We start from the raw sequence: 13,891 nt of genomic DNA, 5'->3' as shown, positions 1-13,891 counted from the left end.
TATATGGTCAATAAACTGCTCTTCTCCATAAAACGGAAAACAAATCAATGCCAAAAACAATCTGAATTAGTTCGTCACATTTAAAAATCAGGAGTTTTCACATCATAATCTGGATTTCTAACTTCATTTGAAAAATCAGATGTGCCAACAAGGCCCATATCAAGAGCTGAGTTCTGGCTACTCTAAATTAAGTTTCTAATACCACTCCCAATTATCCATAATGGCAAAATACTAGCATGTACGGTAGATATACAGGCTCCTGTTAGGAGTTCTTTCAGCAGCTTTGGATACAGATATAATTCCCATTAGGTCATGCAATATGTTCCTATATTTATTAAGTGCTTACCAGAAGCAAGGCAGTATGCCACATTCTGAAGAATAGGAACATGAAGATAAATCCTACCCTCAAGATACTAAGAATCTAATAAGGAAGCCGAGGTATAAACACAAGTGGTTATAACATAAAATGAAAATAAGTGAGCTTAGGGTACTGTTTAGGGTCGTTCATTTGTAAAATGCAAAGTGGGGAGTAACCACAAAGTACATATATAAAGCTTCAGGAACAGATGAAGTGCCTTACAGGGAATGTTGGAAATTTGAACTTTATCTGATGGACAACAGTAAGCTACTGAAGGTTTTTAAAATATAAATACAAATCAGAGGGGTCAACACTGGAGAGATAAGAGTCAAATCTCCTTCTTTGTTCAAATTGTTCTCTGATTCTATGTACTATCTACATCCTTTGAAGGGCCAGAACCATGACCAAAACATTGTCTTTAGCCTCTAATATGCCATCATGGCTTTCCTGGCCAGACATTAGTTTGGTACCTGAAGAGACTAATAAAAGGATGGGTCACTGAGCAATAGCCCTGAAAACAGTTTCTCTCTATTACCACTACTGGGTTCCAATACTTGAAAATCATGGTCCTCTTATACTTAAGTGCTATTAAAAAGTAAAAATGTCTCTTTTTATTTAGTCTAAGACCCACTCTGTTAAAAAAAAACAAAACAAGCCTGACCAAGTGGGGGCACAGTGGATAGAGCATTGGACTGGGATGCTGAGGAACCAGGTTCGAGACCCCGAGGTCGCCAGCTTGAGCACCGGCTCATCTAGTTTGAGCAAAAGCTCACCAGCTTGGACCCAAGGTTGCTGGCTCGAGCAAGGGGTTACTCGGTTTGCTGAAGGCCCGCGGTCAAGGCACATATGAGAAAGCAATCAATGAACAACTAAAGTGTAAGCAATGGCCAACGAAAAACTAATGATTGATGCTTCTCATCTCTCCCTACCTGTCTGTCCCTGTCTATCTCTCTCTCTGACTCTCTCTGTCTCTGTAAAAACAACAACAAAAGAAACAAACAAAAAACCCCACGTGCATAGAGCGTCAGACTGGGATACGAAGGACCCAGGTTCGAGACCCCGAGGTTGCCAGCTTGAGCGTGGGCTCATCTGGTTTGAGCAAAAGCTCACCAGCTTGGACCCAAGTTCGCTGGCTCGAGCAAGGGGTTACTCGGTCTGCTGAAGGCCCTATGAGAAAGCAATCAATGAACAACGAAAAACTAATGATTGATGCTTCTCATCTCTCCGTTCCTGTCTGTCTGTCCCTATTGCTCTCTCTGACTCTCTGTAAAAACAAAACAAAACAAAACAAAAAACCACGTGCGTGTTGTGAATGAATAAAAGTACCTAAAATGGCCCTGGCCGGTTGGCTCAGCGGTAGAGCGTTGGCCTAGCGTGCGGAGGACCCGGGTTCAATTCCCGGCCAGGGCACACAGGAGGAGTGCCCATTTGCTTCTCCACCCCTCTGCCGCGCTTTCCTCTCAGTCTCTCTCTTCCCCTCCCGCAGCCAAGGCTCCATTGGAGCAAAGATGGCCCGGGCGCTGGGGATGGCTCTGTGGCCTCTGCCTCAGGCGCTCGAGTGGCTCTGGTCGCAACATGGCGACGCCCAGGATGGGCAGAGCATCGCCCCTGGTGGGCGTGCCAGGTGGATCCCGGTCAGGCGCATGCGGGAGTCTGTCTGACTGTCTCTCCCCGTTTCCAGCTTCAGAAAAATGAAAAAAAATAAAAATAAAAAAAAATAAAAGTACCTAAAATGTAATCAATGTTGAGTAATATCAAACTATATTAACGTTTCAAAGATCAATCCGGTCATCCTAATGGCAAAATGGGCCCAGACTGACAGGATGATAGTAGTTGTCACCAAGAGAGTACCGTTGAAATTTACATGAGACTTGGCCAACTCCAGACTCTGGGGTACTAGCAAGGAAAGGACTAGAGACTCAGACCACTTGTGACCAATAATCCATTTAGTCGATCACTGGAATTACAAATAAAAAGCAAGGAGAGGGTCCTGGCCAGTTGGTTCAATGGTAGAGCGTCGGCCTGGCGTGCAGAAGTCCCGGGTTCGATTCCCGGTCAGGGCACACAGGAGAGGCGCCCATCTGCTTCTCCACCCCTCCCCCTCTCCTTCCTCTCTGTCTCTCTTTTCCCCTCCCGCAGCCGAGGCTCCCTTGGAGCAAAGTTGGCCCGGGCGCTGAGGATGGCTCCATGGCCTCTGCCTCAGGCGCTAGAATGGCTCTGGTCGCAACAGAGCATCGCCCCCTGGTGGGCATGCCGGGTGGATCCCGCTCGGCCGCATGGAAACGGGGAGGCAGTCTGTCTGACTGCCTCCCCGTTTCCAACTTCAGAAAAATACAAATAAAATTAAAAAAAAAAGGAAAGAGAGAACAAAATTCCAGCACTTTCTTTCACCTTACACAACTCCCAAACTAAGAATCGATTCCAGCTCTGGGATCACTTTATTCTACTGTCTCTCTGAGCCTCAGTTTCCTTCTGTGTAAAATGAAGCTAACAGTACCTACTTCACAGAGGAGTGTAGGAACTAAACAGAAATGTATGTAAAGTAGCACAAGATCGCACACCGAGCTAAATGCTCAACAAATAACAGGTTTCATTGTTCTCAATAAGCGTCAACGCCTCTAATATCTTCTTGCAGGTTTCAGTGGGTCTTATGACTCCAATCCCCACAAATAATCAACATCCAAAAACTTTTTCTAAGAACCAAGTTACAGTTCAAGGTACCTAAGCCCAACACAGATATACGGTCCCGACGACGACCCAAGTCGAGGTCGCCCCAGCTCAGCTGTCACCACATCCGCCAAGACCTCGCGGCGGCCGCGCTCGGGGTTCCGGAGCGTTGGCGCACAGCCCCGCCCCGCGAACGCCAACCAGCAAGGTGAGGGGGCGGTCTCCCCGACCCGCCCTTCGCGCTCCGGGGAGGCCCAGCCGCCCTCCAGACCTCCGCACGCCGGACACCCCCAGCCCCAGCCCTCGGTCTTCCCCTCGCCTACGCCGGAGGTCTCCCGCCGCGCCCCGCCCAGGGCCGCACCTTGAGGTGGGTGCGCAGGCCGCCCGCGCCCCCGGACTGGTCGGTGATCTCGTATGCGCCGGTCACCAGCAGGTCCTTGTGGATCTCCTCGCGAAGGCACTTGCGGGAGTTAACAGGAAGATGGAAGGAGATGGGAAGAACCGAGCTGGGGCCGAGCAGGAATAAGAGCAGCAACGCTAACTGGCAAGGGCCACGCTGGACTCGAGGGCCAGACAAACCAGACATGGTGCCGGAGACTGTTCACCACCCGGGCCTCTACAGCGCCGGAACCGGGAGGGCCCACGTGACTGACCTCTGGCCTACGCCCGGCGCCATTTTGGAGACTGGCAAATAGACGAAGACTATATAGTAAATCTTTTGAAAGGAAAGAAAGGATATGGTACCAGGTCACACCCACAAATTAAGAGTGGTTAAATCTGGTTTTCGAGAAGTTTCCCTAGGAAAACTTATTTTCGTTGAATTCGGGGTCTGCTCAGTCAGCCATAGCCAGTAAGGGCAGACCCGGAAGTAATTCTTCTTTAACTTACGGAAACTGCCAGCACTTTTTAGGCTGGTGATACCATAGCAACCGAGCCCCAATAGGAAACAGCCACAAAGTCCTTTGCGGGGCTGGCCCGGCCGCTGTCGAGGTGCGCGGGGCGGGGACAGAGGCGGAGGTTGCGCAGTTCCAGTGCCGCCTTACCGGCCCTAGTATGACAGCTGCGACGTTGACTCCTTGAGGAAAACTTCGGTAGTCTGAGCGGAAAGATTGTATGGCTACGAGGCGAGCGGGGCCGGACCTCAGAGAAGTAGAAGGCCCCTGGTGAATGTGAACTGGACGGGCGGCCAGTGCATGCTGCTGAGCAGACTATTTGGGCTGGAGTAATTGTTCGCTTTCTGAATGTGCATCTTATTTAGCACTTATGCTAGGTAATGTTCAAACTGACTTTGTGTTTTGTATTACAGTCAAATAAAACAGCGTGTTTTAGTCTGGTCTCAGAGATGGACGTAATTCGTTTTACCAGATGAGCGTTGTCAAGGGAAGGCAAGTATTTGTGTGTTTCAAACGCACAAACATTTTAGGAATCAAATTCACTCGTCTATAGGAAGCAGATTTACACAGTTACCATGCTTTCGTTTAACAAATATTTATTGAGTATCAACTATGTGCCAGATGCTATACCATGCATGTATACCAATATGTTTATTTATTTATTTTGTGGGTGTGACAGAGACAGAGGGACAGATAGGGACAGACAGGAAGGGAGAGAGAAGCATCAGTTCTTCATTGAGGCACCTTAGTTGTTCATTGATTGCATTTTCATATGTGCCTTGACCCGGGGGCTATAGCAGACCGAGTGACCCCTTGCTCAAGCCAGTGATCTTGGGCTCAAGCTGGTGAGCCTTGCTCAAATCAGATGAGCCTGCTCTCTAGCTGGCGACCTTGGGGTTTCGAACCTGGATCCTCCATGTCCCAAACCAACGTTCTATCCATTGCGCCACCACCTGATCAGGCCCAATATGTTTATTTATTGAACAAACCACTCTTAGGATGCTATCAAATATTCAGGGCTATAGAAAATATGAAGATGGAAAAAAATACACAACAGCCTATGTTTGGAATCATCTACTTTGGTTAATGTTTGCTGAGCATCTACAGCAGTGGTAGTCAACCTGGTCCCTACCGCCCACTAGTGGGCGTTCCAGCTTTCACGGTGAGCAGTAATGGAGCAGCCAATGTATAAATAAAAAGATAGACTTAACTATAGTAAGTTGTTTTATAAAGATTTATTCTGGCCTGACCTGTGGTGGCGCAGTGGATAAAGCGTCAACCTGGAAACGCTGAGGTTGCCGGTTCAAAACCCTGGGCTTGCCTGGTCAAGGCACATATGGGAGTTCATGCTTCCTGCTCCTCCCCCTTCTCTCTCTCTCTCTCTCTCTCTCTCTCTCTCTCTCTCCCCCCCCCTCTATAATGAATAAATAAAAAAATCTTTTAAAATAAATAAATAAAGGCAAAGATGGAAAAAAAAAAAAAAGATTTATTCTGCCAAACAGTGAAAATCCGACATAAAGTACTTGGTAAGTAATTATTATTATATGCTTTAACTTGCTGTAACTCTGCTTTATAAATTTTATAAAGTAATTTCCCTATTTTATAAGTCACCATTACTGAGGAACTGGTGGGCAGTTAGAAAATTTTACTACTAACAGATACAAAAGTGGGTGGCAGGTATCAAAACGTTGACTACCTGTGATCTACAGAAATACCTGAGGATGGGCCATCTGCTCTTGGTAATTTAAATGATTGTTCTATATTTATAACTCCTTTCAATCCATCTAGTTCTATTTCTGGAACCAAAGTTCCACAAATAAAACAAGAACAAACATAAAGGAGCTGTGAAGTATTTTAAAATTTGACAAATACCATGTTATAACTATTTAATGAGGTGTCCACTTAGGAATATTTAGTTTGATTAGTTTATCCCTGATCTACGATAAGATTGCCAGTCTGCTGGTACATCTCGATAATTTTCATTGGCCTTTTCCTGGCATTGTAGGGAATCAGTACAAAGCAGTTACGTAATTCGTTGTTTATTCTCAGTCCTGAGGCTCTACTGGCCATCCACAAGAGATTTGCAATCCAAAAACTTGCTCTGTGTTTTTTTCTTTAAATTTTTACCTTACATTTATATAATAGTGTCTACATTTTGAACTATTCATGTATCTCATTTGACATTTTCAAAAACCATGTGACATGCAAAGGCTGGGCAAGTCTGTTCATGTCACAGATAAGGAAGGAGGTTCCTGAGAGGCCAAAGAGATTCTGAAGGGCCATAGTTTAAAACTGACTTATTGCCTGGCCTGTGGTGGCACAGTGGATAGAGTGTCGACCTGGAACAATGAGGTCCCGGGTTCAAAGCCCTGGGTTGCCTGGTCAAGGCGTATATAACAAGCAGGCAATAAACAACTAAAGTGAAGCAAACTATGAGTTGCTACTTCTTGCTCCCCCACTCATCTCTGTAAAATCAATAAATAAGATCTTAAAGAAAAACAAAAAAATTTAACAAAGTCAGTCTAAGGACCTGAACCTTCTTTTGGAAGGCATTATTTATTATTTTACCAGGAGGAACCAGAGAATATTCTCCTGGTTGTGGAACCTGAGCATGTGTCAGGGGTTTGGGAACTCTGGATGAAGAGGGAAGTGTTTTCCCTGTGTGTTTGCTTGTTGGCCGGTGCGAGACTTCAATAAAAGCATGGCCCGCCATTTTTGGCTCCACTGTTTCTTTACTGTCTGCCCGAATCAGACGGGAACCTGCATGTGAACAGCCATGATGGTGGTGGCCACTGGCCTTACAGGCACGACATGGGAATTAGGAATTCTTGACTGTTTTTGCTTTAGAGTTGGGGAGCCTCGGGCCACACTGGAGGATTTGGCTGGTTACAGGAGGTGCTGTGAGTGCAGAACTGCTTCCAATGATTGAAGTAATTGAGACTAGAGAAATTGTTACTTTCCTAAATCACAGCTCTCGAATCCTTTCTTGTCCTGTAGTCTCACTCATCCCAACCCCTCTTTCCTGTTCCCATTCCCTCCTTTATATTTTTCTCCTTTAGTACTCACCACTATCTATTGTAATATAATGTACATTTTACATATCACGTGTATGAATTTGTTTCCCTAACTTATCTGTTTTGTGAGGGGCAGGAGTTTTTGTCTTGTTTTGTTTACTGCTTTACTTTCTGAATCTAAAATAGTGCCTGGCATGTAGAAGGCAAAATAAATAATGGTTTAGTGAATGCAAGATTGATTCCTTAGCTCCTAGCAGAAGGCCCAACAGCAAATTCCTTACATTATTCCTTAGCTGTTTTCACACAAAGTCATAATGTATGTAAAGTGTAGGTATGATTTCAGTTTCATCAACAAGTATATCTTGTATTTGAATTGAAAAATGTATTCCTTTTTCCAAATAAAGACAGAAAAAAAATTCTCCCCTCAGTGCTGTAGAACTAAAGGGCAGAGTATATTCTCCTAGGGAACCCAAACTTTTAAATTGCATCTGCAATTATATATAATACCATATATATACCAGTTTACAACTGTGAGGGGAAAGGCCTCATTCTAATTGGAGAGCAAAAGAAAAGTGTCCCAAAACCAAAGAAAATGTTTCTTCCTGATCTCACAGTCCTCTGCCACTCTCTCATTTTGAAATCGCCCCTGCCAGACCTACCTAAGATTCCTGAAGCACCACAAGTCCCTGGAGGTGAAGAAATGTTACCAGGACACACCCTGTACCCAGTCTATCCCTAACCTAAGCCACAGATTTCTCAACCTTTTGTTTGTATGAGAGGGAGTATGTTTAAAAGACATCTCACCGCAAGCAGTGAATCTGAAGCCCTTAGTAAAAATCTGCATTTGTGATAAGCTTGCTGGGTGATTTTGCGGTTGCGAATCATTGGAAGCAGTTCTGCACTCGCAGCACCTCCTGTAACCAGCCAAATCCTCCAGTGTGGCCCGAGGCTCCCCAGCTCTAAAGCAAAAACAGTCAAGAATTCCTCATTCCCATGTCCTGCCTGTAAGGCCAGTGGCCACCACCATCGTGGCTGTTCACATGCAGGTTCCCGTCTGATTCGGGCAGACAGTAAAGAAACAGTGGAGCCAAAAATGGTGGGCCATGCTTTTATTGAAGTCTCGCACCAGCCAATAAGCAAACACACAGGGAAAACACTTCCCTCTTCATCCAGAGTTCCCAAACCCCTGACACATGCTCAGGTTCCACAACCAGGAGAATATTCTCTGGTTCCTCCTAGAATCAAAGGCCCCACAAACCTCAATAGGGCTCCCAAAGCCCCTCAGCTCTGGTTCCCCATCTGCACACCTCTTTCCCTGCCAACATGGCTTCTTCTTCAGCACTGCACTCTCTCTGCTCTCATTCTGCAAACATGGCTTCTTTCTGCCTCTTCTTCTCTCTTTTCAAAACTTTCTGGTGCAAAAACATCTCCTCCAGCAAACATCAGCAAAATAATGGCCCTTCCGAAGCAGGAAGGTAATTTGCAATTTCACAGACCACCTATACCTGGCGCTGCCCAGCCCCCAATGCAAACTATAAGTGAGCAAACATAAGAATCATATTTTATAAGCTTATTTGACCAACACTGCTCATTCTTGTGTACAGTCCCACTCATAGTGTGTATTTAAATCACTAAAACAAGATGAGTTCTGTGAAGATACAAAAGGCCCTTTTGGAAAGCTGTTGGGCATTGTTTGTCATGTGTCATACTTTTTGACCCAGAGAGTGATTCCAAGGACCTCTTTTATGGATCCTTTGAGTTCCACAGACCCCAGGACCTGGTTCTGAAACCTCTGCACTGCACTCTGGGTGATCTCACCCAGTCCCATGACTTGAAATGTATCTGTGGATGATAACTCCCAAATGTGTCTGTATCAGGCTCCCTCTTTGACATCTCCACTTGGATGACTAATCGGCAGCTCATACTGAACTCTTAATTTCCTTTCTCCCCACCCCACTCCCAAATCTGCTTCTTCCCCATCTCAGTAAATTACACCACCTTCTACTTCACTGAAGCCATCTTCATTTCCTCTTTCTCTTACCCCCTCCGCACACAGCGAGTTCATCAGCAAATCCTACCAGTTCTGTGTCCTAAATTTATGGCAATCAGCTTCTACTTCTCTCTAAGTGAGGGATCAGCAAACTACTGCCCAGCTAGGCAGGCGGAATCCAGCATGCAACCTCCTGTTTTTGGACAAAGGGTTTTTACATTTTTAGAAGGTGTTAAAAAAGCAGGAGGAGGAGGAGCAGGACAGGAAGAAGGAGAAGGATGTGCTATAGAAAGTTTATGTGGCTCGCCTGAACAGGCAGTGGGGCAGTGGATAGAGCGTCGGACTGGGATGCCGAGGACCCAGGTTTGAGACCCTGAGGTCCCCAGCTTGAGCGCGGGCTCATCTGGTTTGAGCAAAAGCTCACCAGCTTGGACCCAAGGTCGCTGGCTCAAGCAAGGGGTTACTTGGTCTGCTGAAGGCCCACAGTCAAGGCATATATGAGAAAGCAATCAACGAACAACTAAGGTGTCGCATTGCACGACGAAAAACTAATGATTGATGCTTCTCATCTCTCCATTCCTGTCTGTCTGTCCTTGTCTATCCCTCTGTCCCTGTCTATCCCTCTCTCTGACTCTCTCTCTGTCTCTGTAAAAAAAAAAAAAAAAAAAAAAAAAGTTTATGTGGCTCACTAGACCTATCTTGACTCTTTACAAGAAAGGTTTGCTCCTTGCACCTATACAATGACTTCCCTACTGTTGTCTTTGCTTCCATCCCTGCCCCACTGTGATCATGCTCCTTAATGTACCTTGATTGGTATTTTCCCCCCTGAAATGGCAAAGTTTATTCTAACGTCCATATAGCAAAGGAACCAGTAAGGTCATTTGGTGATTATTTTACAATACATACAAATATCAAATCATTATGCTGTACATTTGAAACCAGTATGTTATAGACAGTTATAACTCAATAAAAAAATAAAAGGAAATAAAGAAAGGAAAAAAGAATAAAGAGAAAACAACCAGGATATTCTTATAAAGAAGAGCAATGGGAGAGGGCTCACTTTATCAGATACAAAAGCATAAAGCACCAACAATTTTAGAAGTCTGATAATGGTATTTGAAAGAGGAACATGGGCTAATGGAACAGAATAGGAGTGTTCAGAAAGAAACCTAGACACATACAGGAATTTAGTAGATGATAAAGTAATATCTCAATTCAGTGGGGAAAAAGATGGATTATTCAAATAGTGTTGGGACAACTAGAGAGACATCTAGAAAAAGATAGAGTTGGATTTATATTTCATATTATGATACACTGAATTCCAAGTGAATCAAAGACATAGGTGTAAAAAATGAATCCAGATAGATGCAAATAAAATGTGACAGTTTTGTAAAGTCTTTGCCTCGTAGATCAGATGCCAGGTCTTCTTCAGGGAGTTTCTGTTGATTTTTTTCCCTTTGAAAGGGTCATACTTTGATGTTTCTTTGTATGTCTTGTAATTTTTGTTGAAAACTGGGTGTTTGAATCTAATAATATGGTAGCTCTGAGAATCAGAGTCTCCCTCTCACCCAGAACTTGTTGTTTTTCCTCATTTTGTGTTTTTTGGAAGGATTTTGAAATTTTATTTATTTTTTAATTTTATTGAATTTATTGGGATGACGTTAGTTTAAAAAATTATAGCCTGATCAGGCGGTGGTGCAGTAGATAGAGTGTCAGACTGGGATGCGGAAGACCCAGGTTCGAGACCCTGAGGTAGCCAGCTTGAGCGCGGGCTCATCTGGTTTGAGCAAAGCTCACCAGCTTGGACCCAAGGTCGCTGGCTCCAGCAAGGGGTTACTTGGTCTGCTGAAGGCCCACAGTCAAGGCACATGTGAGAAAGCAATCAATGAGCAACTAAAGTGTCACAACTTGCAATGTAAAACTAATGATTGATGCTTCTCATCTTTCCGTTCCTGTCTGTCTGTCCCTGTCTATCCCTCTCTCTGACTCTCTCTCTGTCTCTGAAAAAAAAATTATACAATTTTCAGATGTACAATTCTATAATACATCATCTCTGTATTGCATTAGTGTATATGTTCACTACCCTAAGTCAAATCTCCATCATCATCTACTCTCCTCCACTTCTCCCTACCCCCTTTCCCTCCTGGGTTTTTTTTTTAATGTAAATTAGATCAATCAGAATAAATCCCAAATATCTTACCATAGCTAGAAAAGCCACTGTGTTCTGGCTCCTACTTACCTCTCTAATCTCATTTTACCCAGTAATCACTTCCACCACACCCACCTATTCACTCTCTCTCCCCTGGCCTTCCAAAGGGCTTAAACTCCTACATGCCTCAGGGCCTTTGCACTTACTGTCTAGCTGGCATTTTCTTGCCCAGGACTTGTCCTATGGACTCTGGCCTCTGCAGGCTTCTCCTCATCATTCAGGTCCCAACTCCAATGTCACCTCCAAGAGAGCCGCCCTGTATAAGTAACCCTATCCTCAGGTTACTTTCCATCACGTGATCTGGTTTTATTCCCTACATGGCATTTGTCACTATTTGGTAGTATCTTGTTATTTCTTTTCTTGTTTATTACCACCCAGTCCCACTGGAATTTAATCTTTAAGAGAGAGCAAGGTCTTTGTTTTGTATCTGATAGATCCCTGAGACCAGGCACTATCCTATACATAGTGGGTGAGTGTTCAAAAATATTTGCTGAGTGAATGAATGAAATAATACAACATACTATAAACCACTTAGCACATAAACATAGAGCAGTTGCTCAATAAATGCTAGCTACTCTAGCTAATATTTTATTTGCCATTTTTCATGTGGAGAAGCTGAGGTCCAAAGCTGTTAAGTGACTTGCCTCAGTCCATGCTGAGTCAGTGTTAGAGCTGAGAATAGAAACGAGAGCTCCTACCTGCAGACTAGTCTTCAGACATAATTGTCATTACATTTCCTAAACATGATACTTACTAAGTTTCCACTCCACTGAGAAGTCTGAGATTCCAGGGTAGTCTTTTCCCACCTTCACTCGTATTCATAATTCCATTTTTGTGGGTTTTAAGTGAGTCTAAGCCTTTTAGAATATCTATGAAGATGTTAATAGTTGATACTTGTAGCATCTACTAGTATCTCTCCTAAATTTGCTTTCTTTGAAAAAACAAGATCTTCCTCTTGTTTTATCTTTCTCTTCAGATCCTTATGGTGCTAAATTTCTATCTTCCTGAGTGGGAAACAGGAATACAACTGTCCCTGACAATTACTGTCCTTCCTCAATGTTAAGATAAACTATCAAGACCCTGCCTTATATACTACAGCCTATAAATCCTGATTGCCAGGATCGAAGTTCTGCAAGTGAAATGTGTGAGCTGAGAGCACTAAGGAGTCTGGATTTAACAAAAATTTTATTAGGAAGAAATTTAGAGATGATGCAAGCAAAAGACACGAAGTATTTCCCAAAGGAATAAATTTCAGATAATGCAAGAATCATCACATGAACCATCACCACTACTCACATGCCTTGAGAGCAAAACAAAGTTGAAAAAGGATGAGAAGGAGGCATCTCCTCCGCCCCATCAGCACCGTTTGCTGATGGAGGACACCAGCCCTAGGGACAGGGCAGAGAGAGTAAGTCCTGGAGTCCAGGAAGGCAGAATTCCAAGGCACAAATGAGATGGGGAAAAAAAAATCCACTGGATGAGTCGAAGTAGAGAAACAAAGGGACAAAAAAAGAAGAGTTGCAAATATGAGACTCCAGGAGAGAAGGAATTAGGGCTGGGTAAGTAAGGTGGGAACTGTTGACCTTATGTGTGTAGCCACTTATGCTACAAAAAAAAAGTATTGAGAAGAAAAGAATGGGAAAATTGCCTGGTACTGTACTTTGTGAAGTAGCCCCATAGTTGAGGCCTTCCAAAGAAGAATTAATAGAGTCAAATGACGTCTACCCCCAAACATGTGACTATATTACACTCTACATCTGGACACGGTACCCAAAGATAATACACACGCAGATCCTCAAAGAGCTTGAGATGATTTCAAAAGCACTTGGAGACCTTACAGTTTGTTGGAGCAGAGGACCACGCTTGTCGACCTTCACTCCTGGTTCTGAGAAAGTTTGGGGTTTCTTCTCCAATGCCTTTTTTTTTTTTTTTTCCTTGACAGGCCACTAAGCAGTATCTGGTATCCAGCATTCTTTGAATCCACCAAAACTCATTCTCCTTCAATAAAAACTCCTTCTGGCAAGAGACAGGGACCATACAGATGGAAAGAGCACTAGCTGCAGGCACCTTGGTAATTCCTGTGTGTCTTTCCCTTTATTGCCTATAGGAATCACCTCTGCACACTGGAATCCCCTAAACAGCTTTTAAAAAACTGCCAGTGCCTAGGGCCCACCTAGGACCCAACTCAGACCACTGAAAACAGAGTATCTGGGTTTGGTCCACGGGACTATCATATTTCAGTGGTTCCCTAACTCTGCTGCACATTGAAATTATCTGGGAATCTTTAAAAAAGTGCTAATGCCTGAATGTCCCCCAGACATTCTAATGTAAATGGTATGGGGTACAACCAGAGCATTGGGACTTTTAAAATCTTTCCTGGGATCCAACCTGCATCCAGGATTGAAAACTAATGCTCCAACCTAATCCTTGCCCACTCCTATTTTATCACCCCACCTTTCAATGCCTTTCAAGTGGTACGTGCTCAATAAATATTTCTCAGTCTGATTTATACTTCTGTTTCTCCTGCTGAACTCTGCTGCCCTTCCTCCTAGAACCTGACATGCAATTAGTCCTCTAGTAGCTAGAGTGCTTGGACACCGGTTTGGGGACAAGGTTCATTCCTCTTTTGGCTATGTTCTCAGCTCCAGTGTTAGCCAAGAGGGAGGAATGGGAAGCAAGGGCTGCAGATGAGGAGGAAGCTCTCTCCGCAGGCACATGAGGGAGCCTTTTCTTCTCCCTTGCAGAAAGTCGTTGCAGCAC

General features: G+C 44.1%; 1 protein-coding gene across 1 annotated transcript in view; it reads right to left on the bottom strand.

Annotated features, from left to right (window-relative positions):
- The window catches only part of TMED10 (transmembrane p24 trafficking protein 10), a 53,376-nt gene extending 49,493 nt beyond the window's left edge, over positions 1–3,883 (bottom strand). The window contains exon 1 of the mRNA XM_066344323.1: positions 3,387–3,883. Within this exon, the coding sequence (XP_066200420.1) occupies positions 3,387–3,611 (225 nt within the window). The 5' untranslated portion in view covers positions 3,612–3,883. The remainder of the gene's footprint in view (positions 1–3,386) is intronic.
- Positions 3,884–13,891: the final 10,008 nt, after the last annotated feature.

This window comes from Saccopteryx leptura, chromosome 6 (assembly GCF_036850995.1).
Source record: "Saccopteryx leptura isolate mSacLep1 chromosome 6, mSacLep1_pri_phased_curated, whole genome shotgun sequence".
NCBI lineage: Eukaryota > Metazoa > Chordata > Mammalia > Chiroptera > Emballonuridae > Saccopteryx > Saccopteryx leptura.
The sequence above is the reverse complement of the archived record's forward strand: the minus strand, read 5'-3'. Positions and strand labels throughout refer to the sequence as shown.